This window comes from Xylaria bambusicola (genome assembly GCF_022495145.1).
Source record: "Xylaria bambusicola strain CBS 139988 unplaced genomic scaffold F5B22scaffold_14, whole genome shotgun sequence".
Taxonomy (NCBI): Eukaryota; Fungi; Ascomycota; class Sordariomycetes; order Xylariales; family Xylariaceae; genus Xylaria; species Xylaria bambusicola.
This window is the reverse complement of record NW_025953567.1, coordinates 504,558-527,241: the sequence shown is the minus strand read 5'-3', so window position 1 is coordinate 527,241 and position 22,684 is coordinate 504,558. Positions and strand designations below refer to the sequence as shown.

Here is a 22,684-nt window from a genome sequence, read left to right as displayed (position 1 = left end):
CTTTCATTTGGTACTGAGAACAGTGGAAAATTGCCCTTAATCAGGTAAAGTCTACATTACACGCCAACGGCGCGTTGTGAATATAATCTCAGTGTATGCGGCAGTACGTGCTGCCAACGGCACCTTCGACCCCTTCGGAGACGTACAGCCTGACCCCTTCGCTCTACACTCAGCCTTCCGACCAGACCCCTCGCCGTACGCTAGTTAAGCGACAGCCTACTTTGCCCAAAATTCTACATATGTAGTCTTTGACAATAGACAAAATGGCCAGCACACACTCTCAAGTAGCACATTGGCAATATGATTTACTCCCCCATATTGTCGACAGGGTAGCCCGCGACGCACCGGACACGCCGTACGGCCTTTGGCTGATATCGTCGATGTCGTATGAAGAGGGTTATCAAACCATCACTTATTCGCAGTTGGCGAATGCCGTTAACGGTTTGGCATGGTGGTTTGCGGAGCATCTAGGGCCAGGCCAAGGAGATGTCGTTGTCTGTTAGTCTGAGTCTGAATCCTGACTTGTCTCTTTCAACCAACCGACTCTGCTGTCAACGTCTACCTTAGCTAACCATTCGCCTCCTCTATCATCAGATATCGGCCCCAACGATTTACGGTTAACGGCCTTGCTTCTCGCAACTATCAAGACAAACTACGTGGTAGGTAAAAAGTGCAGGACTTAGGTCCAGTCTCGGCGTCAAGATCTTTCCCCGGACAAGCTTTTACTAAAACAAACGACTTCAGATCTTCTTCTCATCACCGCGCAACAGCCCGGCCGCGCACAAGGCGCTGCTAGAGACGCTGAAGTGCAAGACGCTTGTAACAATCAGTCCTGCGCCGCCACCGGCTCTCGCTATCCTCGAGGTTGTGCAGCCTCAGAAGCTCACGATCCCGGAAGTCGACGAGCTTGTTGGTAAAGTATACGAGCATTACAAGTGCGATAGGACGTATGAGAAGAATGGCCGGGACCCTATCTGGGCTATGTAAGTCTTTTTCTTTTTCTTTGCTAGTTGCGTGGATGTCATCGACCTAGAAAGAAGGATAAGTCAGTCTGAACTCCATTGCTCACTGAGTCCCTCAATAATCAGACACACATCCGGTTCGACGGGCTTCCCCAAACCCATCATCGGGACATCTGAAGCCATCGCGCGCCACCACAACGGCACGGACACCGCACCTCCCGAGGGGGTGCGATCTCTCGACCACTTTGAGCGTGGCAGGAGGATGTTGACCACTCTGCCGCCGTTTCATGTACGTTAGCTTTATTGAGTAATCAATTATTTATAATAAAGTGTGTAAAACTCACACATAGCAGGGAGCCGGCTTAGGACAATACATCTTTTGGGGTATCCCCTTCGGCAGCACGCCGATTGCCCCCTTGTCAGCGACTATTCCCACTGCCGTGGGACTTGTTGAGGCCCTCAAAAAGGCGCCGGCTGACATCGCGTTGGTAGTTCCTTCGGTAGTGGCCGAGTTGGCTGAAGACCTTGTTAGTCTTGAATATGTTGCAGCGAGTATCAAACTGCTCGTATATCTTGGGGGTGATCTACCGCAAAGTGTTGGGGATCGCGGTATGTTCTCTCTCATTCTCGTCTATGAAAGACTTGTTCACCTTTTACGCTGCAATACTTTGATGGTCTTGCCCGGTCCATTTCCCTGCCTCGTTCACTCACTTCCCGATGGCATTTCGACTAACCCTCACTCATTCCCTCAGTCGCAACCAAGGTCCCCCTCCGCTGCCAATACGGCTGCTCGGAGATTGGCTTCGCGCACCAGCTCTGGCCGACCGAGCTGGGGCCTCTGGACTGGAAGTACATCCGGTTTCACCCGTGCACGGGGGCCGTCTTCGAGGAGACGGTGGACGGGACTTATGAGCTGGTCTTCAAGCGGCATCAGCAAGACTCCTCTTTACTGAAGACCCAATCCATATGGTCCATCTTGAACCAGGAGCGCCTTGCCGAGTTCCGGACCCGCGACCTCTGGGAGCCGCACCCGGCCGTCCCCGACGCTTGGCGCTGGGTCGCCCGGACCGACGACATCATCGTCTTCCTCAACGGCGAGAAGACAAATCCCGTTACTATGGAGCAGAGCGTTGTGGCGAGTAATCCCGGGCTTCTTGTTGGCGCCATCGTCGTCGGCGCGCAGAGGTTCCAGGCCGCGCTGCTGGTTGAGCCTCCACCTACCCTGAAAATCGAGAACACGGCGGACGAGGCTGCCCTGATCGAACGCATTTGGCCAAGCATCGAGGAGGCCAATAGCATCGCCCCCGCGCACGCGTACATCGAGAAATCTAAGGTCCTCATCGGAGATCCGAAGCGCCCCTTAATCCGCGCGGCTAAGGGTACGATCCAACGCGCAGTGAGCCTGGCGCAGTACTCCGCCGAGATAGACAAGCTGTACGCCGCTGCAGATGCCGCCGAAGGCGACAATGACATTATGGCTGACGAGATGCACATCCCGTTAGACAGAGGGCTTATTATGCGACGGATCCGGGAGGCCGTTCTTTTTCCTACGGGGTGGCAACATATAGAGGATTCCACCGGCTTTTTCGACAGTGGGATGGACTTGCTACAGGCACTGCGCATCATCCATACTCTAAGAGGTGCACTAGGCGCGAGCCATCTCGCACTGTCGACGCTGTATCAGAACCCGTCGATTGCGCGCCTGGCGGAGGCGATTCTGTCGCAGAAGAGTAGTGATGGCAATCCTGGTCTTATGCAGTCGTTGCTGGGTACTTATTCGGGGCTAATACAGCAGATCAAACCAACAAATAACGGCATAACGGCTGCTGCTAATACGGACGTCATCCTCACCGGCTCCACGGGAACACTAGGGACGCAGATTCTACGTGCCCTCCTTGATAGGCCAGGGGTGGGGCATATATATTGCCTGAACCGTGGCGCGGACGGCGGATATGCTGTGCAGCACAAACGCTTCGGAGCCGCTGGAATTTCAGGGGGACGGCTCGACAACAGAGTTACATTTCTGCAGGTCGACCTAGCTCAGCCGTTCCTCAACCTCGAGAAAGACAAGTACGAAACGTTGCGATCACGCGTGGGCGTTGTCATCCACAACGCTTGGCCAGTTAATTTCAATCTAGACCTGCTTGCTTTCCGACGACAACTCGCCGGACTGGTGAATCTTTTCGCGCTCTCTAACGCCGCGGCGGCGTCAGAAGAAAAGAAGAATGTGAAGTTCCTCTTCGTTTCATCCGTGGGAGTTGTTGTAGACGGAACATCAGGAAATGCCCCAGAAGCCCTTGTCGAATTGCCAAGGAAACAAGACGGCAGCAGCAGCAGCAACGGCTACTCCAAAAGTAAGCTCCTCGCCGAGCACCTATGTGATGTCGCCGCGCGCCATCTCAACACTTCCGCCCCTGTCGCTCGCGTAGGCCAGGTCGCCGGCGCGATCAACCACAAGGGCGTGTGGAACCCAGCCGAGTGGCTGCCGAGTCTAGTCATGAGCTCGCGGCACCTCGGTTGTCTGCCTGATAACTTGGGTCCGCGCTTCTCTACGATCGATTGGGTGCCCGTCGACGCGCTGGCTGATGTCGTGGTGGATCTGATGACGCACCACCCCAGGAACAGCAATGACGGAGGAGACGTAGCAAAGGAACCGGCGGAGGGGGCTTGGGTACGCAATATACGGAACCCCGCCGTTGTGAATTGGGAAGACGTGCTCCCCGCTATCAAGGAGGGTATCGAGGGTCGCGGGACCATCGATGTGGTGCCCGCCAGTGCCTGGTTGCATCGACTGGAAATGAGTGTTGAGGCTACTACTGCAGATGATGCAGATGCTATAGCGGCGAACCCGGCCGTTAAGTTGATCGAGTTCTACAATAACAGCGTGTGGAATGTCAGTGTTGGACCTGCAAGTTCGGAGACGGCGCCGATGGCTATCGAGAAGACCCTGGATGCCAGCCCGACGCTAAGGGATCTGCCGCCGGTGAGCAGGGCTTGGATGCGCAAGTGGGTTGACGAGTGGTTGGCTACGGTGGCGGTGAGGGAGGTTTAACTGAGGGTGATTACATATTAACTACGACTGTGAGGTTTATTGATTGATGATTTACGAGCTGTCCAAGGCATGTGCTATGAGTTAGATTGGTGCTTTCGAGGTTCTTCCAACCCGCTGTGTTGGGTTTGCTACCACTATCGGTGTTGTCGGCGAGAAGCTTCAGGGCAAGATCTGACTTGGAATAGTTAAGTTTTAACACTACCAAACGCGAAGCAAGGGGACAGACGTCACAGTGTAGCGAGAATCGGGAGGGATGACACTAAAATGGCACGGGGAACTTTTGAGTCACGGCCACAGTCATGTAAAGCACCCGGTGCTTGAGTTACGCTCATTGAGTAGTTTAATTAGATGATTGTCAGTTCTATCTGGACTAGTATGACTTTTAGATCGAGGACTGTTACGATATCTGAACCAGTACAACCACAGGCCTAATACTAGTACAGCTTGGATTATTCCATACAAAGTTCTTCATTTTGGCGGCTATCTATACTAAGAAGCGTTCCCACCGCTGTGGGTACCTACATTCATTCACCCTTAAGCGTAAGTGTAGGAGCTGTAATGCTTAACCATCTGGTAACAGTAAGACTTAGGTAGGTAGGTCGGCGATGCCTGCATTTCAATTTCTGCCAATGCTGACTGTGTCTCATATAATCACTTGTCCAGCAAACCTGAAGTTAAGATGACCCCTTGTTTCCAAACGAAGCCTTCAAGCTGCCTTGTTGTCATTTGGTATGCGAACTTGTTAAACGTGCATAAGCAAAGTAGCGAGCAGCAGCAGGAGCCCGTATGGAAGACCTTGGAACAGCATACAGTCTTGTGTCATCACAGCATGGATGAAACGCTTCGATCTCAAGGCTTTCTAAACAGAAGGGTGTTTACAGGGGGTTTCGGCAATGGCCGTCCAGCTTACCGCACACTTTTGCACCTGCTTAACTCGTTATTTCTGTGAATCAAAAGAAGCGAAGAGAGGATCCGGTTATTAAATATAGATAAGTTCTCTCCATTATCGACCTAAGCGCGGAACCAGGTTGAATTCCATCTTTGCATAAAGAGGCTTGCATCGGGGCCGCTTATAAAACTGCACTGCGACCAAGACGGCCCCGTAGGACTATGTACAGCCAATTTGAACATTGGCCTATATTATTTATAAAGTGATCTAGCGACTCCCTTTGTAATCGAGACCTTAATATTGAAGCATGGCTATCTACACTGATTTCTCGTAGCGTTCATTCCTATCCTCAATGCGTGACCAGCCTGGGCTCGAGGTCGTTGTGCCTCGAGCTGACCTGGAAGTCGCATCGCAATCTTATTCAACATCACAAAACCACTATGCATATTCGGATATCTCTCCCGAAGTCGTGCCGATTGAGCTTCTTCATCGTCAATCGCATAGACCAGAAGCAATCTATGCTTTCGGGAGTGAAAAGGAGTTGATAAACAATCCTTCGGGGGTGCGGGGTCACGGACTCGCCAATCTAACCGAAAAGTCTTTCAAGTGACGCCATGGACGACTTATTATTATCGGTATTGGCATATTAATATTAATTGTTATTGGGGCCGTCGTTGGTAGTGTAGTCGGTAGTAGGCGTAGCGACAGCGTATCCTCAACAGCAGCACTGGGTACGCCCACATCGTCATCTTCGTCGTCGCCGATATCTGGTGTTACGTCTTCTCGTCCAATCCAATCAAACTCCGGTTTAGCCGTGGCGGGGTGGCGTACGCAAAACGAGTTTTTCAATTTCCGTGTTTTCTATCAAGATCAGGATGACGCCCTTCGATTTTCGGAGTACCAAAGCGACGGTGCCGGCTGGGGAAATTCAACAAAGGTGAACAGAGAAGATGTCATGTTGAACACGACTCTTGGAGCTACTATAATACTCGAAAATAACCCGGTAAGCCCCTTGAATGACCTTTGAACTTGGGGGCATCCGTCAAAGGTACTTAACACTAACACATATATTACCTAGCCGCAGTACGAGCTTTTCTTCCAGAACACTTCATCTCTGGTCCCACACTGTGGAGAAACCAGTCCTTGGACATCGTCGCATCTGAAGGAACCTCGTTGGCTATTATTCCGCTGTCAAGTTCCTACCAAGCTCCATATAGAGCAGCGCTGGTATACCGGGGGACCGACGGCATCTTAGCTCTTCATTTATTTGAATATGGTACAGCATAGAGTGAATTCCAAACAGGTTGGTCGTAGCTCATCTTCCCACCAGACCTTTTTTTTTTCTTTTTCTTTTTTGGACATTTTTCGCTAATTAATGGGCGATCGTTAGTTGAGATTGGCGGATCGTATAAGTCGTCATTTAGTGCTTTTACAGTAGCCCGAGAAAAAGACCTTAATAACGGTACCAATATGTACATCTTATACCAAACCGAATCGAACGATCTCGATTATGTTTACTCTAAAGGGGATTCATGGGAACTTGGATCGTCTTCAGATGTCCTCAAAAACGCAGACCCCTCTACTGATATCACGTTTCTTACCGAGTCGATCTGGGATGGCAAGGCAGTCATGTCATCGACATATGATATGAGTAGATGCTACTTTTATTCCAGAGGACAGATCAAACAGGTGAAATTCAATGGTTCACTGTGGACGGAAGCTGAAAACATACCATACCCTTGATATAGGTAGAAGGCGAAGGCGTTGACTTATGTTCTTGAATTTTCATATCGGACAGAGACGCATGATTAGAACAAGAGAGACCTTTGAAAAGAATCAACTGGTTAATGGTAACTGTATGAACATCCTATTTATATAGATACCCAATTCTATGAGCTCTTCATGCGTCATGCCTATATTATTAGCTATATGAATCAAACCTGCCATTAATAACGCTCCATGATTGAAATTGTGAGTGCCATTTTGTTTTGGAATTCTGACACCCTAATTGAATAAATTCACCTCGCGGTGCTAGTATATCAGTTGCATCAGAAGGTCCAAACAAGGTCAGAGATCCTATGATATTAACAATAGGCAATAGACTCCATACTATTGCGCAGAGGTCTCTAAACTATGTAGCGGAATAGACCCTCTTTATATACATCAGTCTTTTTGCCTCGCAGCACTCTCGGCTGATTGGATCTTGCCAAAGCCGGCGTTGTTTGGAACCCTTGATTGTGCTGTCGTTGCGGTATCAGCCGAAGCGACGTCCTTTCCGCTGAAATGCTGGAAGAAGCTCGTATCTGTGCCCGAGTAGAATGTTGTGCTGCCATATGGGCTAGCTTGGCAGGTGCGACCCAAGTAGGATGAGCAAGCCGCGTTCGCTGTGATGCTAGGGCTGGTGATGTCAGAAATAAGCGAGCCAGTCAATTAAGGGTGTATTGTGTTGTATTGTTGTCTGAAAGCATCTTGCTGTCTTTCTGAGGTGTGCCCTAGTAAAATAATATATGTCAGGTATAAGCGATGGCACGCAATTGGGTTAAATGTATTATATATTGATTGATATATTTTTCTAGGTGCCTTTTAATGATTGCGTTTATAGGTAGGTTTAAAGATGTAACTCAATTAATATTATAAATAAAGATTATAAATTAAAAGAGAAAGGAAAGTAAAAGAAATATTAAAATATAAATATATATAAATTATAAATTCCTGGTAACTCGGATGCCTTTAGCCCAGGCCCAGGAACCGTGGAAACACACTTGACGTTGGTACAATGGGCCAAAATGCGGTCTGGTAAATGGAGCATCACGAACGAAGCCCCTCTTCGATACAGTCTGGATAAATGCGAAGTTAGCGAGGAACTCTGCGCCTCTGCAAAACAGCACGACAACGTATAAGGATTTCCGAATAGAACACGATACCCTTGAGAAATAAAGAGAAGAGGTCTTCCGGTTCGCTAGTTTATACCGGAGCCCAAGGGTCATGTGTGTTTAGATGCGAAGACGCGATACTAGCTTTAGAAAAATGGTTAGAAACTTGATTTACATTTTTAGCTATGTTTGATTCGAAGGCAAGAACGCTTGGAGCCCTCTTTGGTAAGCCAATTTTGTATTTACGCAGCGCGAAGGAGCTATATCCGGCTTTTGGACAGGGAAAGAATCCTAAGGTACTTGACAGTCGGTACAAATGCTGTGCTCTATATTTAGACTTCGAATATCTTACAGTAGTTATTTTAGCTACAATCTTTTATAATTTAAGATACTATTTAATATTGTTCAACTTATTAAGTCCGGAAGCAGATATAATACCATTGCTTTACTGATTTATATTACTTAACTATTCATGCTGCTTAGGGGCTTTAGATTCAAGTCACTCCTTCTAGTTCCCTAGATTTCAAATTCACACTCATTATCTCATACTTAATGAGCCGACTGCTAAGTGAAGCCCCTGTCCTTCCTCAGTGGTGGGAGTCCCTGAAAACCTCCCTAACGAACAAACCCGTTGATTCGTCTATTGTTACCTGCAAATCAGGAACTCTGACGTATCGCCCATACCTCTCAGGCGATGTATGGCAAGTTCGTTACATATAATTATCCCCGATACATCATGTTTCTTCAACTTTTACCTACAACCTTTAACGCATATTCCCTAGATCCAATTGCAAGTTGAAAAACGAACCTATCGTTGTCTTTACGGTCTTCGTCAAGTCTCTTTATCCATTTGATTGTGTTCTTATGCAGTGTTTCCCAATAACTTTCCTACAGGTAAATGTAGAATCGCACGCTTATACCAAGGCCAGTATGTGGTGCGTATCCAGGCCGCAATATGACGCAAGGCGTGAATAATCTGGAATATACCGAGAATACTTTCGGTTGCACCAATAGGTTGCTTTATCCACAGTATCTGCGAAGCAGTCAATTAGAATTGTACAGTAAGTGATAAAGACAGTAACGAAACCGCAGGAAATATATCGGGCAGTGAGCATATACCAGCAAAAGATGTACATACTGTTTCATTGTTAAACCTTGTGCTGGCAGCAAAATACCAGTCGTGGCCTTGTATAATAAGAGCGGGGAGGAAGGGAATGGCCTCTGGCACTTGCGTCCCTTCAAATTCTCCAGCTAAGAGATCTGAAAGGAACTTCCATTGCGCAGCTTGCCAAACGCTGAGCTGCAATTGCGCATTCTTAAATCCTTTACCGGGTTTCTTAGACTCGGCGCTAAGGACGATAGGTCGTCGGCGGAGCGGGTAGTAGTCAGTGTGGTTGATGTATTCCCATCTCTCCCTTAACTCATTGATCTTTGCAGCTTCATCCGTCCCGGGCTCGATGAAGATACAATAATCTACCATTTTAGAACCGCGCGCATGGCCTATTAGTCTGGCTGCTGTACAAGGCATGCCACAAACACGAACTTGATCTTCCCGTCCCTGCTCTTCTATTCTATCCCCAGGGACCGAGGCCGGTTGTGCTGTCTCTGCTCTATGTCCGGGGGCCGAGGCTGATCGTGCTCTCTCTGACACACCAGCTATAGACCCCAGGGCTAGTTCGAACACCGGCCAGTGAACGAGGGTATTCCACGTTGCTTCCGTGTGGTCCTCGTTGAGACACTCTCTGGCTGATTTGAAGACTTCCAAGATCTGGTGCAAGGAAAGCCGTGGAGGAGAGACGGGAAGATGGGTAGCTCCATCGCTTCTTTCGAATGTAGAAGGCGCAAAATTGTAGAAGTCGTCGTCATATTCCGCACACGTTTGTATCTCGGCTGCAAGATATTCAGGCACGATACCGTTCCGATTTTGAAAGCTGTCGAGGTCCCTCAGGATAGTTTTGAGTTCTGTCGGTATACGGTGATCTGTTCTGATAATCTGTTGTATGGAGATGGGACTGTCGGGGGCAAGCTCGAGCTTCGCTAGCCGCTTAGTAGGAGATATTCTTGAATTGTTTGATGAGTAGCTGTCGGTATCCGAAATAGACAATGCCTTGCTACTCCTGGCCCTCGGAGTGCGATCTAGGTCTATATCACCTTCATTTTTATCGGGCCGTCGTCGCTTGGTAGGCGGAAGCACTGCACTGGGGCTGTCGGTTGTCGATGCCGTCGGTGTAGGTATTTGTTGTTGTTGTTGTTGTTGTTGTTGTTGTTGTTGTCTACGCTTTCGGGTCTCCGGTAGCTGCTGCGGAGCAGCATTGCTCGAGGCTTCGGTATCGACGCCTTCGAGCCATGAAATTATGTTCATTCAGTCGTACGGTTATAAATCACGTTGGGCAGGAGAAGGATAGAATTGAGTGTATGCGAGGAAAGAGAAAAGAGGGCATGGCTCAAGAGGTGAGCGCGCGAAGCATTGTGACGCGATTGGTGCGCAAGGAGAAACGCGGGGTCCCTCTGGATCCGCATCCGAGCAACCGCCTATATAGACACGGGATCCCATGTGGTTCATATACTTAAGCATCAGCTGCCACAATTAGAAGCATTATCTAGGCCTCAAGTATCTTGTGGTACCTTGGCCACAATCTTTGTGATCTGAGGTTTTATTTAGTATCGTCCAACTTGGTAAGCCCGGAAGCGGACACATTGTCAAACTCATGTCACTCATTTCGACTAGGATACTAAGGGTGGGCGTTAAATTGTAGCACAGTTGCAGCAACAAGATCATCCTCATCAAGTAGTCTTCCTGATATACATAACTAGATCACCACAGTAGTGTATGCTGGAGGACAGAGCCATGGTTAAGTCGAGTCCCTGATGTTAAGTGCCCTAATGCAACACCAATGATTTTATCTAAGACAAAAGGGGGGTTTACTTTAGCAAGTGCCGCTTGAAGCTGTTGGTAATAATGGCTAGTTCTCCATTTTCGTCCGATATCGTGGAAAACTTCTAGCAACTCTTCGGTAGAGAATACCCGCAAATCATTTTTATCGGGGGTGAAAGGATCTGTTATCTCTCTAGCATAGGTATAAATCTCCATCGGTAGGTATACGCGCTGGGGATAGAAAAACGCAACGCCTATCTCCCTTATAAGAAACTCAATTGGGCGGTAGTTAATAATCCTGTTATCTTCCATTACTAAAGAGATGGCTAGTTAAAAGATTGGATATAATTACTGACCAAGTCGAGCCCCCAACGAATAACTCGGCTTCTGACATGGTTTCTTCCGAGGGAAGATAAACGAAGTTCGTATAATCCATTCCATTGATGCCCCGTAGTGTAACATATCGACCACCCGAAGTAACTGTCTTGCAAACCTCGAGTTTTTGACCAACCTTCCGTATGGCTTCTTTTGTAAACAGCGGAGTGCCCTGGTTGTAGATAGCCTTGATCTCGTTGATTATCGACTTTATTTGAGCGAATTCCCGGTTAGGCTGCTCTGGTGCAGCGGCTGCTATATCTACTCGTTGAATACGGGGTAACATGATGGAACAGCAATGGATATGCAGGGCTCAATTGATTGATACAGGCTACTCAATTTTCACAGTTGTTGTTGAGTTTGTTATCTAGGTCTCCTATGTTTCGAAGTGTTTAAGCTCTCACCATACACCGAGGTCTCAGTAAGTATCCCAGTTTTCTACATGCCTACCTGAGTAGTACCTACAGGGTACCTAGCAGGTTGCGTGAAACCGTCTCTGATGACTGAACAGAGAAAACAACAATAGAAGTTGTTTCGATATATCTATTTATTCGTACTTTCTACCTAGGTGGATGTAAGTACTTATGTATCACAAGTTGGTAAAGGTGATGAAGAAATGAGGAGACGGACCCATAGCAACAGCCCCTCCGCCGGAAAAAAAACCTGCCATTTTTACAGGCTAGTGGGCGGGCTTAAATAGCTATTCTAGTCCCTGACAGAAAGAATTTCTAGAGCTTTCGGCGGCATCAAGCTTCAACCATCCAAGGAGAGTCAGTTGACTTGTGAGCCCCCCATGCCGACCACTCTCCCACCTCACCATCATCATCATCATCACCACCACCACCACCGCCACCTTTGGCCTCCCGCGCTCACCGGATGATAACCGAGTAGCCACCACGTCTCACCTCGTCCCGTCCATCTGTCATTCATTGCATAGGTATGTGTGCATTTTCTCTATCATGTCAATTGTGTTTGTTTTTCTTGTTTGTTTGTTGCTATTCAATCACTGTTTCCCACGCGAGCTTTTCCGCTCCCTTCCACTTCCTTGCATGCAGCGTTTTCCCTGATGATCACACCAGCTGGCACCAGTCATAGAGCGACTTGTACTCCCTTTCATTGATGACCAATATGCTGAGGTCCTCTGAGACCGTTATCTGATTCCAAACGCTTGCCTTGTTCCGTCTGCTCCCATCCAATTGCTATTCCTCGCTCTGCATTGCGCGCGGCTGACACGAACACTGGTCTTACAGCATCTTCTGCGAATACTTCTTGCCTCATATAACTCTTGCCGCTTACGTCACGATGGCCCTCCACAACCCCAACAATTGGCACTGGGTTAGCAAGAACACCTCCCAGTGGGCGCAGGAGTGGTTCCAGGAGACTCTGACCCAGCTCGAAGCTCAAGATGGGGAGGTTACAGTCAAGATCAGCAAGGTGCTCAGCATGGACGGAGACGTGGATGTTAGTCAACGTAAAGGAAAGGTCATCACTATCTATGATGTAAAATTGGTGCTTGAATATTCGGGTAAGCTCCGGAATGCCATTCAAAGTCTTGCGGACCTACGACTGACGATATCTAGGCTCTGCACCCGAGGCGGAGGAGGTGTCGGGCACGATCACCATCCCCGAAGTTGCCCACGATACCGAGGAAAACGAGTTTGTCGTACGTATCTGTTGTCACTGCCAGATCAAGGCTGTCTGTATTAACAATGACGCAGTTTGACATAGACATCCATTCCGAGTCTAAGGAGAAGCAGCCCGTTAAAGACCTAATTCGCTCTAAACTCGTATCGCAACTGCGGAAGGAGCTCTTGAAGTTAGGCCCGGCTATGATTGCCGAGCATGGCAAAGATATCCAGCACGCTGCCGGTTCTAACCCGTCGAGTGGATTCTCTACACCCAAAATCCATGCACCCACTGGTCCAGCGGCGAGGTCCGAGCCTGCAGCGAGCACCCAGAAGAACTCTGGCAGCACTGTTAACACTACAAGTTTGTCCGAGCAAGCGGAGTTCAGGACGACTGCTGCCGAGTTGTACCAGACCTTCACCGACCCGCAAAGACTCGCTGCTTTCACCCGCGCCGTCCCGAAGAGATTCGACGGCGCCAAGGTCGGCGGATCGTGGGAATTGTTTGATGGAAATGTTGCTGGCGAATACAAGGAGCTACAGGAGCCCACCAAGATTGTCCAGACTTGGCGGTTGAAACAGTGGCCGGCTGGTCACTTTTCGCAACAGACCCTCTATTTCGACCAGAACGACGTCGATGGCGTAACAGTCTTACGCGTTGAATGGAGCGGTGTTCCTATTGGTCAAGAGGAAGTCACCAAGCGGAACTGGGATGAATACTACATCAGGTCTATTAAAAAGACATTCGGGTAAGTCTCTGTAATGTGTAGTCTTACGGACATGCCTAGCTAACGCAATCTTAGGTTTGGAACCATCCTATAGACGCACTTTTGTCTAGGCGCCTCGGCGTTATCAGATTTACTAAGTATATTGAGGAAGGCGCTTTGGAGGGCTGTTTTACCGGCGTTGAATCTTGCGGGGAAAAGCCTAGACGTCAATGGAAACAGTAGTTCTCTTATCGATGTTGCTATAGAGACCTTGAAGATCGTAGAACCCGTAGGAAATCGTGAATCACCGTGAGCGCTACAACGCCTTCGAACTCTTGATGTGTGATACGAGGTTCCTGTGTAAACATCCGTAGGTGAAACTGAAACAGCTATTTCTGCATCTGCTTCATTCTAAGTACATGTATGCATAGCTGGCATATGCCTAGCACTATGCATATGTATACTTATATTTTATGCTTGGGGCTTACTGCACCTAGTTAAGGTCATTGGTAAACTGGTTTCTTCGCATATCTTACTAAATATTGACTCGGAGATCGTTAGAGGAATCTGATACCTGAATACAATCCTCCTAGGTTCCTTCTGCAAGCTACCTAAGTCGCCCCTGGGGACTTATCCCATGCCACGCGCAAATCCTCTTGTTTTGATTCATTGACAGCTCCCTCATACTTCTTTCTGTGCATCGCTGATGCCGACGACTTCCCCCGTACCCGTGACCTCGACTCTGACCTTGCGCGTGCTGTACTTGCGCGGGTTGGGCGCCTCGAAGATCTCGGCGAGCTCTTCGAGGGTCTTGCCTGCTGTCTCGACGAAGAAGCGATAGATCAGTATCATCTCGATTACGATCCATCCGATGTATACGATCTGGTATGGCTTTGTTAGTACTGTATTTTGCATATGCGTTATGCTAGGAAGGGGATAGAACTGGGAAAGTTCCGTGGAGTTGGCTCTTGAGGAAGAAGCGTGTATCGGGGGATTAAATTCGGCTCTGGGCGGACGTACTATAGTGGTGTTAGCTGATCTGAAGGTTTTATATAAGAATGTGAGATGGGGGTGAGCATACCATATAATCTCCATCCAATATCCTTGATGCCGATGCTAATGCCGTACGTGTTGACGATGATGGCGACGTTCAGGAATAAGTAGTTAAGACCGGATCCCTTGGCTCGCGTCCTGTTATCAAGACACTCGACGGCGTACAGGGTCTGGAGCGGCGTGAAGCCCCATGCGAAGCAGATTCCGAATAAGTAGATCGATACGATCGTGCCGTAGGATAGATTGGGGTGGTAGGCCGTCTGGGCGGTGAACGCTGTCAGGAGGATGTAGAACACGCAGGAGCCTGCTAGACCCCATAGCATCATGGGTCGACGACCAAGTTTATCGAGACACGTCGCTCCGTAGACGGCCGCTATGAGAGAGAATATGGGATTGATAGCGTTGATAAGGAGTTGCGTGTTGGTGCTGGTGATGCCGGCTGCTTCAATCATCTCGGGCTGAGGTATGCGTTAGGTCAATTGGTAATACTGAAGCTCAGGATAGTAGTATTTATTTACCAAGAAATATGACACAACATTGTTACCACCTTTACCACCGAAGTTAGTTTGAACTAGTTTCCTCACATCAAAAGACAGAAGACTCACTCCATTGCCCACTATTTGATCTCCTGTTAGCCACCAATTCTACAAAAGGGGGTCATACGAGGAGAGCTTGAAGTTTGCTTACAAGAAGGACATGCCAATGACCATAGCTAAGCGGTAGCGAGCAGCTCTCGTATTGACTAGCTCACGGAAGTCCCACCAAGGATTCTCATTTTTGCTCGCGTGATAATCTTCAAGGACCTCTTGATACTGCAGTTGAGCCAATGGGGAGTTGGGGTCTCCCTCGCCGTGATACTTTGCGAAGATGGCCAGTGCCTCTTCTGCTCTATTTCTTGTCAGCCTCGTGATTTGGCAGTCACCTAGATTTGTACTCATAATCGTCTCACCTGTCGTTGTGAATCAGCCATCTTGGGCTTTCAGGGAAAAACAAAATAAAAACGGCGACTACGGCAGGGATTCCAGCCTGAACGACAGTAGGGGTCCTCCATGCCCAAGAATTCTTGATATGCCTGCACTGAGTTAGTTGTGAGTCTTCATTGTTCGAAACAGGTCGCATTACAAATTGGTTCCGTAGGTCGTCCATCCTGCTAGGATGTTTCCAACCCACCAGAAATTGTTGTACCTATCAATGGGTTAACAGCCGTCAAAGCTAGTTATGGGTGACCACTTGCATGCCCGCCATGGTCCCTCGATACGCTGGGTGGGCCAGTTCCACCGTATAAGCAGGTCCAGCTGCAGAAGCTATAGAAGCCCCGAATCCCAGGATAAATCTCCCGCCAATGAATTGCCCAAGGTGGTTGGCGGAGCCTCTGTGAAAGTTTAGAGGTTAGAAATAATCTTGAGTACGAAGTCGGAATTCGAAGAGGAATGTGGGCATAATATAATGTCTTTGTTTATATCCCAAGAATACAAGCTAGGTAAACGCACTGTATAGCAGTTCCAATCAACACTATGATGCACCCGATGAAGATGCACCATCGACGACCATAGCCATCAGCAAATAGACCGCAGACTGGATTGACCAATTAGAGTTATGCGAAGATGCCATCAGTACGTCGTGTTACTACTCACATGGGAAGCTCGCAATCTGGCAGACATTAGCGAATGAGTAAAAGCGAGAATAACATATGACATACCTGGCCAATCTGGTATATGATGAAAATGATACCAGTGGTTGAGCCTTCGCCATCAAGCCCAAATGTCTCTTGATAGGTATCCATCGCATTGATAGCGCCCATCAGCGAGCTGTCGAAACCGTTCATAGTCGAGACAAGGTAGCCGATGCCCATAATGACATATAATCGCATCATACTGGGTGAGAGGAGCTTGGGCTTCTGCTTGGCGACAGCAGCCTCGAGAACCGCCGAAGCGGTGCTAATCTCGTGGGTGTCAACATAGAGCTTCTCATCGGCGACAGAGTCTGTGTGTTTTAAACTGTTCTCCATGGCAGGTGACATTTTAGACGATTCTCTTAGAAATGGATTCCAGGCAATTAGAATAGAAAGATGCTCAGGCTAAGCATAATAACCCCCTAAAGCTCTGAGTAAGTTTATGGCGCACCGGCAAAAGAAAACTTGACATGCCCGAACGAGGGGCATCTTTCTTATAGCTTGCTTGACATGTGCTCGCTCAGCCAACATCGCTCCGCCTGTACATCATTCGATACCTCATTGGGCGGCGTGACCACGAAAGACATGACATTTGATTGGGAAGTGTTCCTGGTAGCAGAGCGGCGGCAGACTACAATGGGATTAGAACAGGCCACCGACGCCATGGGAGAGGAAGTTTAAGGTGCGGAGATGATGTTGGGGAAACCTGGGTCTGAGCTGGGCCAACGTGGTATTGGCAGAGATCCAACAAGGTCTCGGATCGGGGATTGGCGGTGTTACAACCATCTTTGGGTTCTCGTCCAAAAGTTCCTTGAGTCTCGGTCCTCTTCATTGTTGTGTAAGTGGTGCTACATACCCACCTTGCTCTCTCTACCCCAGCTCTTCTCTATTTACGCCGCATGTCTGCCCGCATACTGAGCCAATGTAGATATTCACATAGGACTCTCGATGGGGCATCGTTCTGCGTGTCTGGAGTCAGGTTTGATGCTGTAAAAATGCCTTGACTGCTCTACTTATCTATCCTGAACGATCATCAATCATAACGTACCTTCATCAGAGATGTAGGTACATATGATACCTAGATGAAGTAGTAGGTATCAAGATGTCGGCATTTAGACTACCTACCTACATACCTTGGTACTGGGTGTTGCACACGCGCGCCAATCAACGGCGATTATCCACCCCCGGATCTAGTGGTTCGCGCTACTGTTTGCCGGGCCTAGATCGAGATTTGGTACCGGCCAGTGCCGGCTACGTACGCTACCTAAGGTACCTATGGACGCCACTCAAAGCCACTGTAAGTACCACGCTAACGAGGTGCAGAGAGGTGCCTACCAACCTCCGCATATAGATCGCCCACCGCCGGCAACGCTGACGTGGAGATGCATTCACCTTATTGAACCGTAGCTTTAGAATCATTTAGCTATCGGTGCCTGTTATATCCCTCTCTCGACCATTTAGTCCTTGGTTAGGCATCCAGATAAACTTACCTACCTAACCTAGGTACTTACCTAGCTCAGTCCTTGCTGTCCGATGTCAAAACGTTGATGATTTCACTTTTTGTGATCTCGATATTATTACTAATATAAACTTCCACGTTCTCTACTGTTTCGCCTATCCTTGATAACCCATCATGTCATCAGCCTCGGAGCGACGTGGACCACGTATGGGAAATAGGAGAGTTATCCGCGAGCGCGATCGCTTACATGTCGACTTACAGCTCACTACCCCAGGCCTAGAAGCTGACGCGATAAGTTGTTCGGAGCAGGCCGCCTCGGAAGTCATCAAGCCCGACCATCTCCCTGATTGGAGCAACCTTAAGGTCATCCATAGAAACACATTACCACCCCGTAGTCACTTTCACTTGTATAATACCGAGGAGGATGCCCTTTTGGGCGATGTCAGCAATAAGTCTCGCGCAGCCCTGCTTTCCGGTACATCATGGGGTTTCCATCTCTCCCCAAGCCCATTCAAAGGGCCTCGCGATTTTCATAAGCCTGGCTTTGACTATGATGGCTGGACCCTTATCAAGGTCCCGGGAATGTGGCAATGCCAGGGTTTTGGAAAAGGTCCTCAGTACACTAACGTAAACTACCCCTTTCCTGTCGACCCACCACATGTGCCCTACGACGACAACGAGTGCGGTCGTTACGTTCTACAGTTCGAAGTTCCCGACCGCCTCAAAGATGGTAGCGTGTGGAGGCTTCGGTTTGAAGGCGTAGATGCCGCTTTCACCGCCTGGGTGAACGGTCGAGAGGTTGGCTATTCACAAGGCTCGCGAAATCCTAGCGAGTTCGACGTATCTGATTTTCTCAACCTCGATGGCGAAAACATACTCTGTGTAGAAGTATACCAGCGGTGTCATGGAAGCTACATTGAGGATCAAGTCAGTGTGACCTAGCTAGCACCCAGCGTGAATATACTAACGTCCAAATGTGCTAGGATCAATGGTGGCTGAGTGGAATATTTAGAGACGTTTGGCTTCATTCGTTTCCCTCTGCTCACTTTGAAGACTTCCACGTCCAAACTCTTCTTGACGATGATTATGGAGATGCAGACCTCATCATCGACATCGAAGTGAACAAGCCGAGTCAGGCGGTGTCCATGAAACTCCTTGATCGCGAGAACCAACTGGTCACTAGTCAACAGCAATCCTTAGACACAAACACTGGAAAGTTCAAATATCGCATGAGTAACCCGGAGAAGTGGACAGCAGAGACGCCATATCTTTATACATTGATCCTGCACGTTGCAGGTGTATATATCGTGCAAAAAGTTGGGTTTCGCCGAACGGAGCTCATCGATGGCGTGTTTTGCGTCAATGGAAGTCCTATCAAGATACGCGGTGTAAACCGACATGAACATCATGCGGAATCGGGCAGAACTGTTCCTTACGAAGCAATGATACAAGATTTTGCGACTATGAGAGCTTTCGGCATTAACGCAATCCGAACGTGTCATTATATCAACGACCCGAGATTCTACGATGTAGCAGATACCTTAGGATTCTGGATTCTGGACGAAGCTGATCTGGAATGTCATGGATTTGGTGAAATTGGTGGTGACCCTGCCAGTTACCTTTCGGACAATCCTGACTGGAGAGAGGCCTACGTTGATCGCGCACTCCAAATGGTAATGCGTGATAAGAACCACCCTTGCATCATCATGTGGTCGCTTGGAAACGAGGCCTTTTATGGGAAGAACCATCAGGCTATGTATGACGAGATCAAGAAGATTGACTCAACGCGATTAATCCATTACGAAGGCGACCAAGAGGCTAAGACAGCAGATATTTTCAGTCGAATGTACACCTCAGTAGACTCGATGATCAAATATGCGGAAGAAGACACATGGAATAAGCCATTCGTAATGTGCGAGTTTGCCCATGCCATGGGCAACGGACCTGGCGCTGTTCGAGAGTATATCGAGGCATTTTACAAGTATCCCAGACTCATGGGCGGGTTCGTGTGGGAATGGGCGAATCATGGGTTACTGACTGAGACTAAGGACGGTCAGAAGTTCTACGGCTATGGCGGTGATTTCGGCGATGACCCAAATGACTACAACTTTGTCATGGACGGTCTTTGCGACTCTCAACATTTCCCCGGCACAGGACTAGCAGAATATAGTAAAGCTATCGAGCCTGTGCAAGTCCTAAGCATCGACGGCGGTCAAGTCAAGATTATCAATCGCTACGACTTCCTCACTCTAGATCACCTTGAATGCTATTTTGAGATCATCTCTGATAGGTATCAACAGATCGAGCGGAACATTCCCATCCCACAAGGCGTCAAGCCGCATACCGAAGCCACCCTGACTCTTGGCGGGCTTTTTACAACCCTGACGACAGGTTTGACAGAGGCTTGGTTACAATTAAACTTCACAGCACGGCCTGATTCGAAATGGGAGATTCCCAATCGCGTTGTAGCCCGTGGCCAGATTCAACTCACCCCGCCCAAATCATTAGCCCAGCTCAAAATGTTAGCGTCGCCATCTACAAGCCGTCCAACGATCCAACGTAAAGACGACTTCATCTACGCGACGATTGCAAACGGCACAACTTTCGGCTTCGACACGCGCACGGGAGAGTTGTCTTCCCTGACGAAAGTCTCGAACCCGCAGCTAAACCTCCTGACCGTCCCCTTCGCACTGGACTTCTACCGCGCGCTAACAGACAATGATCGCGGCGGACCCTTCGGGAAACAATGGCTCGATGCCCGCTTACACCAGACCCGAAACCATTTCAAGCAAATCCGCATCGACGAGACAGACACAGACTGCACCATCGAAGTCAAAAGCCGGGTCGCACCACCCGTTCTCGCCTGGTGCGTAGACGCCACAACAACATACACCATAACCAGCACACACTGCAGTGTTCGCGTCCAAGCGCGACCCCAAGGCCGTCTTCTCCCAGAGACCTTCGCGCGCTTCGGGCTAACCTTCGGGCTGCGCAAGGAGCTGGCCATCGTAGAGTGGTTCGGGCGCGGGCCGATGGACTCGTACGTCGACAAGAAGCGCTCGCAGTTCATGAACACGTGGGGCATGCAGGCGAGCTCGATGCTCTACGAGTACGAGTTCCCGCAGGAGGTCGGGAACAAGATGGACGTCCGCTGGGTCGAGCTCCGCGAGCAATGGGGCGACGAGGAGGAGGGCCGCTTGCTGCGGGCGCGCTTCGGGGACCATGACGGCGCTAGTTTTGCCGTCATGCCGTATACGGCGAAAGACATCGACGAGTCCACGCATCCGCATGAGTTAAGGGCGCGGAAGCGTGATGATTATATTGTTCGCCTGGACTGGTTCCATCATGGTCTGGGCACGGGGAGCTGTGGGCCTGCGACGCTGCCTGAGTACCAGCTCAGGACTGATCGCGAATTTGATGTTGAGCTTTTGCTTGACTAAGGAAACTATAACTACTTTTATCCTCATACTTAGTAGGCGTTACCGGATTTTTGGCACAGGATGACATAACAGGATTGCTTAGTTAGCCTTACACATTTACACATAGCATCTTCTCTTTCAGTCTAGTATAGGATACAAAATATCACAATCGAATTTGAAACAGTACACCTGGGTCAAGAAAACGTTGAATATCTAAGAATGATACTGGTGCTATCAATGCCGACTAATCCTATCAATGAATTCGTATAACCGCGGTCAACAATAAGCCATCATCCCCCCATCAGTTGTATTGCCAACATCCAACGCTGGAGTTTGACAAAGTCATTTGCAGTCCAAGGATGTCGGTGCAACCTTTCTCCTTGAAACCCTTAGTCTTAGCATATAGCGTTGAGCCCTTTATAGTCCAGTCCACGGGGCAAAGGACAAGGCCACCATTGCCCTTGCCGTCAGTGAAGTCCGCCAAGTCGTGTGCTAGCGGTCCCAGACAAGCGGATTCGATCCCTTTGTGGAACCAGCCGCCGACTATTGCTCCCGGAGGGAGTGCATGCGAATGAGCAGTCATATACTGAACCTGCCCGTCGGCTCCGACGTAGATTTCCTGGCCTCCGGGTACTTGGACCTATCGATTTGACGAAAACATTAGCCGCACTCACCAAGAAAGCTAAGATGATGCTCGTATGGAAGACGTGAGAAGTCCGGGGGCGTCGAGCAGTCATTTACGATATGAGTAAGTGGAGGAATAGAAACGCTGACACGTCAAGGACATACCGCCATGTACTCCATGTTCATGCTCACCAGCGTGCCAGCAACCTTAGGGCAATCGGTTTCAGGCTTCAGAGGGCAGTAGGTCGCTGGGCCCTCTAGCTGGGTTGCAAAGCCGTGGTCGTACGCATGCAGGATGGCACCGTCAACGTCGGTGTTGGGAGCGAACACGGAGATGCTGAAAGCTTCTGCCGAGACTAGAGTAGCGGCTGCGAGATAAGCGAGGAAATGCATCTTTGAAGTGTGAAGGCTGGGTTTTGTTCAAGGGTGGATGGAAAGAATGTGTCTCTTGAAGCTGTAATGATGTCGAAGCAGAAGTCTTGTTATGATTGAGCGAGTGACGGGCTAACAGAGCGGCAGATGATGTGATGTGGTGGTTCTGATGTGCGAGAGGAGACGAGAAGATGGTCAGGAAACTGAGGACAGCGAGCTCTGTCGAAGAGACCATCATTCCTTCTGCTCATTCCCATTGCGTCTGCTCTTCCCCTCGATATTCCCGTGTCTACAGTCAGAGCCCATCGCTACTTCCAATCTGCGGCCTTTCAGTTGTTTGTCGGAAGGTGACGTCGATGGGGAACCCTCTTGCTGTCACGCACTTTCAGTGCGAGCGCTTTGTCGTTACCTTTTCCACACCTGCATCATGATTCCGTCCGTGTCTCCGTCTCGACTCCCGGCTTCCTTCTCGCTCTGCTAACGACTTTGTTGATATTCAATGAATTTAGCATCAATAGATTTGCCTGAGCCTATGATGTGATCCGAGCTAAGACAGGTTGTCGTAGTGATGGGCACACTCCTTCATGGCATCAAAAGCCCTTCCGAACGGCATCTATCCCACGAGACCCTGGCAAGGCCTACGCAACCCCTTGATGTCCCTCCAACGGCCCTATCAAGAATTTCTCCGTATGTGCCGTCTATTTTTGCGCCAATGCCGTGTCTACGT

At 49.0% G+C, this 22,684-nt stretch overlaps 8 protein-coding genes across 8 annotated transcripts; 4 read left to right on the top strand and 4 right to left on the bottom strand.

The window, feature by feature from the left end:
- Positions 1–263: 263 nt before the first annotated feature.
- On the top strand, positions 264–4,162 carry F5B22DRAFT_654369 (acetyl-CoA synthetase-like protein; the record flags this gene model as incomplete). The annotated part of the gene is made up of 6 exons (XM_047979793.1): positions 264–498; positions 595–659; positions 745–983; positions 1,089–1,251; positions 1,316–1,571; positions 1,715–4,162. The coding sequence occupies 6 exons, from the start codon at positions 264–266 to the stop codon at positions 4,012–4,014; spliced, it is 3,258 nt and encodes a 1,085-aa protein (XP_047832150.1). The 3' UTR covers positions 4,015–4,162.
- A 1,093-nt stretch (positions 4,163–5,255) lies between these two features.
- F5B22DRAFT_645293 (uncharacterized protein) lies at positions 5,256–6,646 on the top strand (the record flags this gene model as incomplete). The annotated part of the gene is made up of 4 exons (XM_047978557.1): positions 5,256–5,509; positions 5,585–5,906; positions 5,982–6,075; positions 6,294–6,646. The coding sequence occupies 4 exons, from the start codon at positions 5,256–5,258 to the stop codon at positions 6,644–6,646; spliced, it is 1,023 nt and encodes a 340-aa protein (XP_047832149.1).
- A 1,512-nt stretch (positions 6,647–8,158) lies between these two features.
- On the bottom strand, positions 8,159–10,352 carry F5B22DRAFT_601500 (uncharacterized protein). Its single transcript, XM_047974615.1, has 2 exons — positions 8,915–10,352; positions 8,159–8,809 (listed from the first exon to the last, which is right to left on the bottom strand). Exons 1-2 carry the CDS (start codon positions 10,136–10,138, stop codon positions 8,639–8,641), a joined length of 1,395 nt encoding a protein of 464 aa, XP_047832148.1. The 5' UTR covers positions 10,139–10,352; the 3' UTR covers positions 8,159–8,638.
- A 239-nt stretch (positions 10,353–10,591) lies between these two features.
- On the bottom strand, positions 10,592–11,312 carry F5B22DRAFT_645291 (uncharacterized protein; the record flags this gene model as incomplete). Its single annotated transcript, XM_047978556.1, has 2 exons — positions 10,592–10,949; positions 11,008–11,312. The coding sequence occupies 2 exons, from the start codon at positions 11,310–11,312 to the stop codon at positions 10,592–10,594; spliced, it is 663 nt and encodes a 220-aa protein (XP_047832147.1).
- A 451-nt stretch (positions 11,313–11,763) lies between these two features.
- On the top strand, positions 11,764–13,684 carry F5B22DRAFT_601497 (activator of Hsp90 ATPase). The gene is made up of 5 exons (XM_047974614.1): positions 11,764–11,963; positions 12,277–12,551; positions 12,607–12,689; positions 12,745–13,400; positions 13,455–13,684. The coding sequence occupies exons 2-5, from the start codon at positions 12,329–12,331 to the stop codon at positions 13,471–13,473; spliced, it is 981 nt and encodes a 326-aa protein (XP_047832146.1). The 5' UTR covers positions 11,764–11,963; positions 12,277–12,328; the 3' UTR covers positions 13,474–13,684.
- F5B22DRAFT_601491 (lactose permease) lies at positions 13,685–17,160 on the bottom strand. The gene is made up of 11 exons (XM_047974613.1): positions 16,111–17,160; positions 16,046–16,061; positions 15,902–15,986; positions 15,646–15,783; positions 15,534–15,596; positions 15,361–15,483; positions 15,099–15,299; positions 15,017–15,027; positions 14,930–14,958; positions 14,441–14,869; positions 13,685–14,240 (listed from the first exon to the last, which is right to left on the bottom strand). The coding sequence occupies exons 1-11, from the start codon at positions 16,429–16,431 to the stop codon at positions 14,040–14,042; spliced, it is 1,617 nt and encodes a 538-aa protein (XP_047832145.1). The 5' UTR covers positions 16,432–17,160; the 3' UTR covers positions 13,685–14,039.
- Positions 17,161–17,458: 298 nt separating this feature from the next.
- F5B22DRAFT_89034 (glycoside hydrolase family 2 protein) lies at positions 17,459–21,143 on the top strand. The gene is made up of 2 exons (XM_047980670.1): positions 17,459–18,469; positions 18,526–21,143. The coding sequence occupies exons 1-2, from the start codon at positions 17,717–17,719 to the stop codon at positions 20,980–20,982; spliced, it is 3,210 nt and encodes a 1,069-aa protein (XP_047832144.1). The 5' UTR covers positions 17,459–17,716; the 3' UTR covers positions 20,983–21,143.
- Positions 21,144–21,157: 14 nt separating this feature from the next.
- F5B22DRAFT_88858 (uncharacterized protein) lies at positions 21,158–22,316 on the bottom strand. Its single transcript, XM_047980669.1, has 2 exons — positions 21,751–22,316; positions 21,158–21,601 (listed from the first exon to the last, which is right to left on the bottom strand). Exons 1-2 carry the CDS (start codon positions 21,976–21,978, stop codon positions 21,263–21,265), a joined length of 567 nt encoding a protein of 188 aa, XP_047832143.1. The 5' UTR covers positions 21,979–22,316; the 3' UTR covers positions 21,158–21,262.
- Between the last annotated feature and the right edge of the window lie 368 nt (positions 22,317–22,684).

Coding starts and splice junctions, on each gene's coding strand:
- F5B22DRAFT_601500 (XM_047974615.1), bottom strand. CDS start 10,138: ATGAACATAATTTCATGGCTCGAAGGCGTCGATACCGAAGCCTCGAGC. Junction 8,810..8,914: donor CAAGGTTTAACAATGAAACA/GTATGTACATCT, acceptor ACTGCTTCGCAG/ATACTGTGGATAAAGCAACC.
- F5B22DRAFT_601497 (XM_047974614.1), top strand. CDS start 12,329: ATGGCCCTCCACAACCCCAACAATTGGCACTGGGTTAGCAAGAACACC. Junction 12,552..12,606: donor ATTGGTGCTTGAATATTCGG/GTAAGCTCCGGA, acceptor GACGATATCTAG/GCTCTGCACCCGAGGCGGAG. Junction 12,690..12,744: donor CCGAGGAAAACGAGTTTGTC/GTACGTATCTGT, acceptor ACAATGACGCAG/TTTGACATAGACATCCATTC.
- F5B22DRAFT_601491 (XM_047974613.1), bottom strand. CDS start 16,431: ATGTCACCTGCCATGGAGAACAGTTTAAAACACACAGACTCTGTCGCC. Junction 15,597..15,645: donor CGAGGGACCATGGCGGGCAT/GCAAGTGGTCAC, acceptor ACCCATTGATAG/GTACAACAATTTCTGGTGGG. Junction 15,484..15,533: donor ACGACCTACGGAACCAATTT/GTAATGCGACCT, acceptor AACTCAGTGCAG/GCATATCAAGAATTCTTGGG.
- F5B22DRAFT_89034 (XM_047980670.1), top strand. CDS start 17,717: ATGTCATCAGCCTCGGAGCGACGTGGACCACGTATGGGAAATAGGAGA. Junction 18,470..18,525: donor GAAGCTACATTGAGGATCAA/GTCAGTGTGACC, acceptor CAAATGTGCTAG/GATCAATGGTGGCTGAGTGG.
- F5B22DRAFT_88858 (XM_047980669.1), bottom strand. CDS start 21,978: ATGCATTTCCTCGCTTATCTCGCAGCCGCTACTCTAGTCTCGGCAGAA. Junction 21,602..21,750: donor TGAACATGGAGTACATGGCG/GTATGTCCTTGA, acceptor TCAAATCGATAG/GTCCAAGTACCCGGAGGCCA.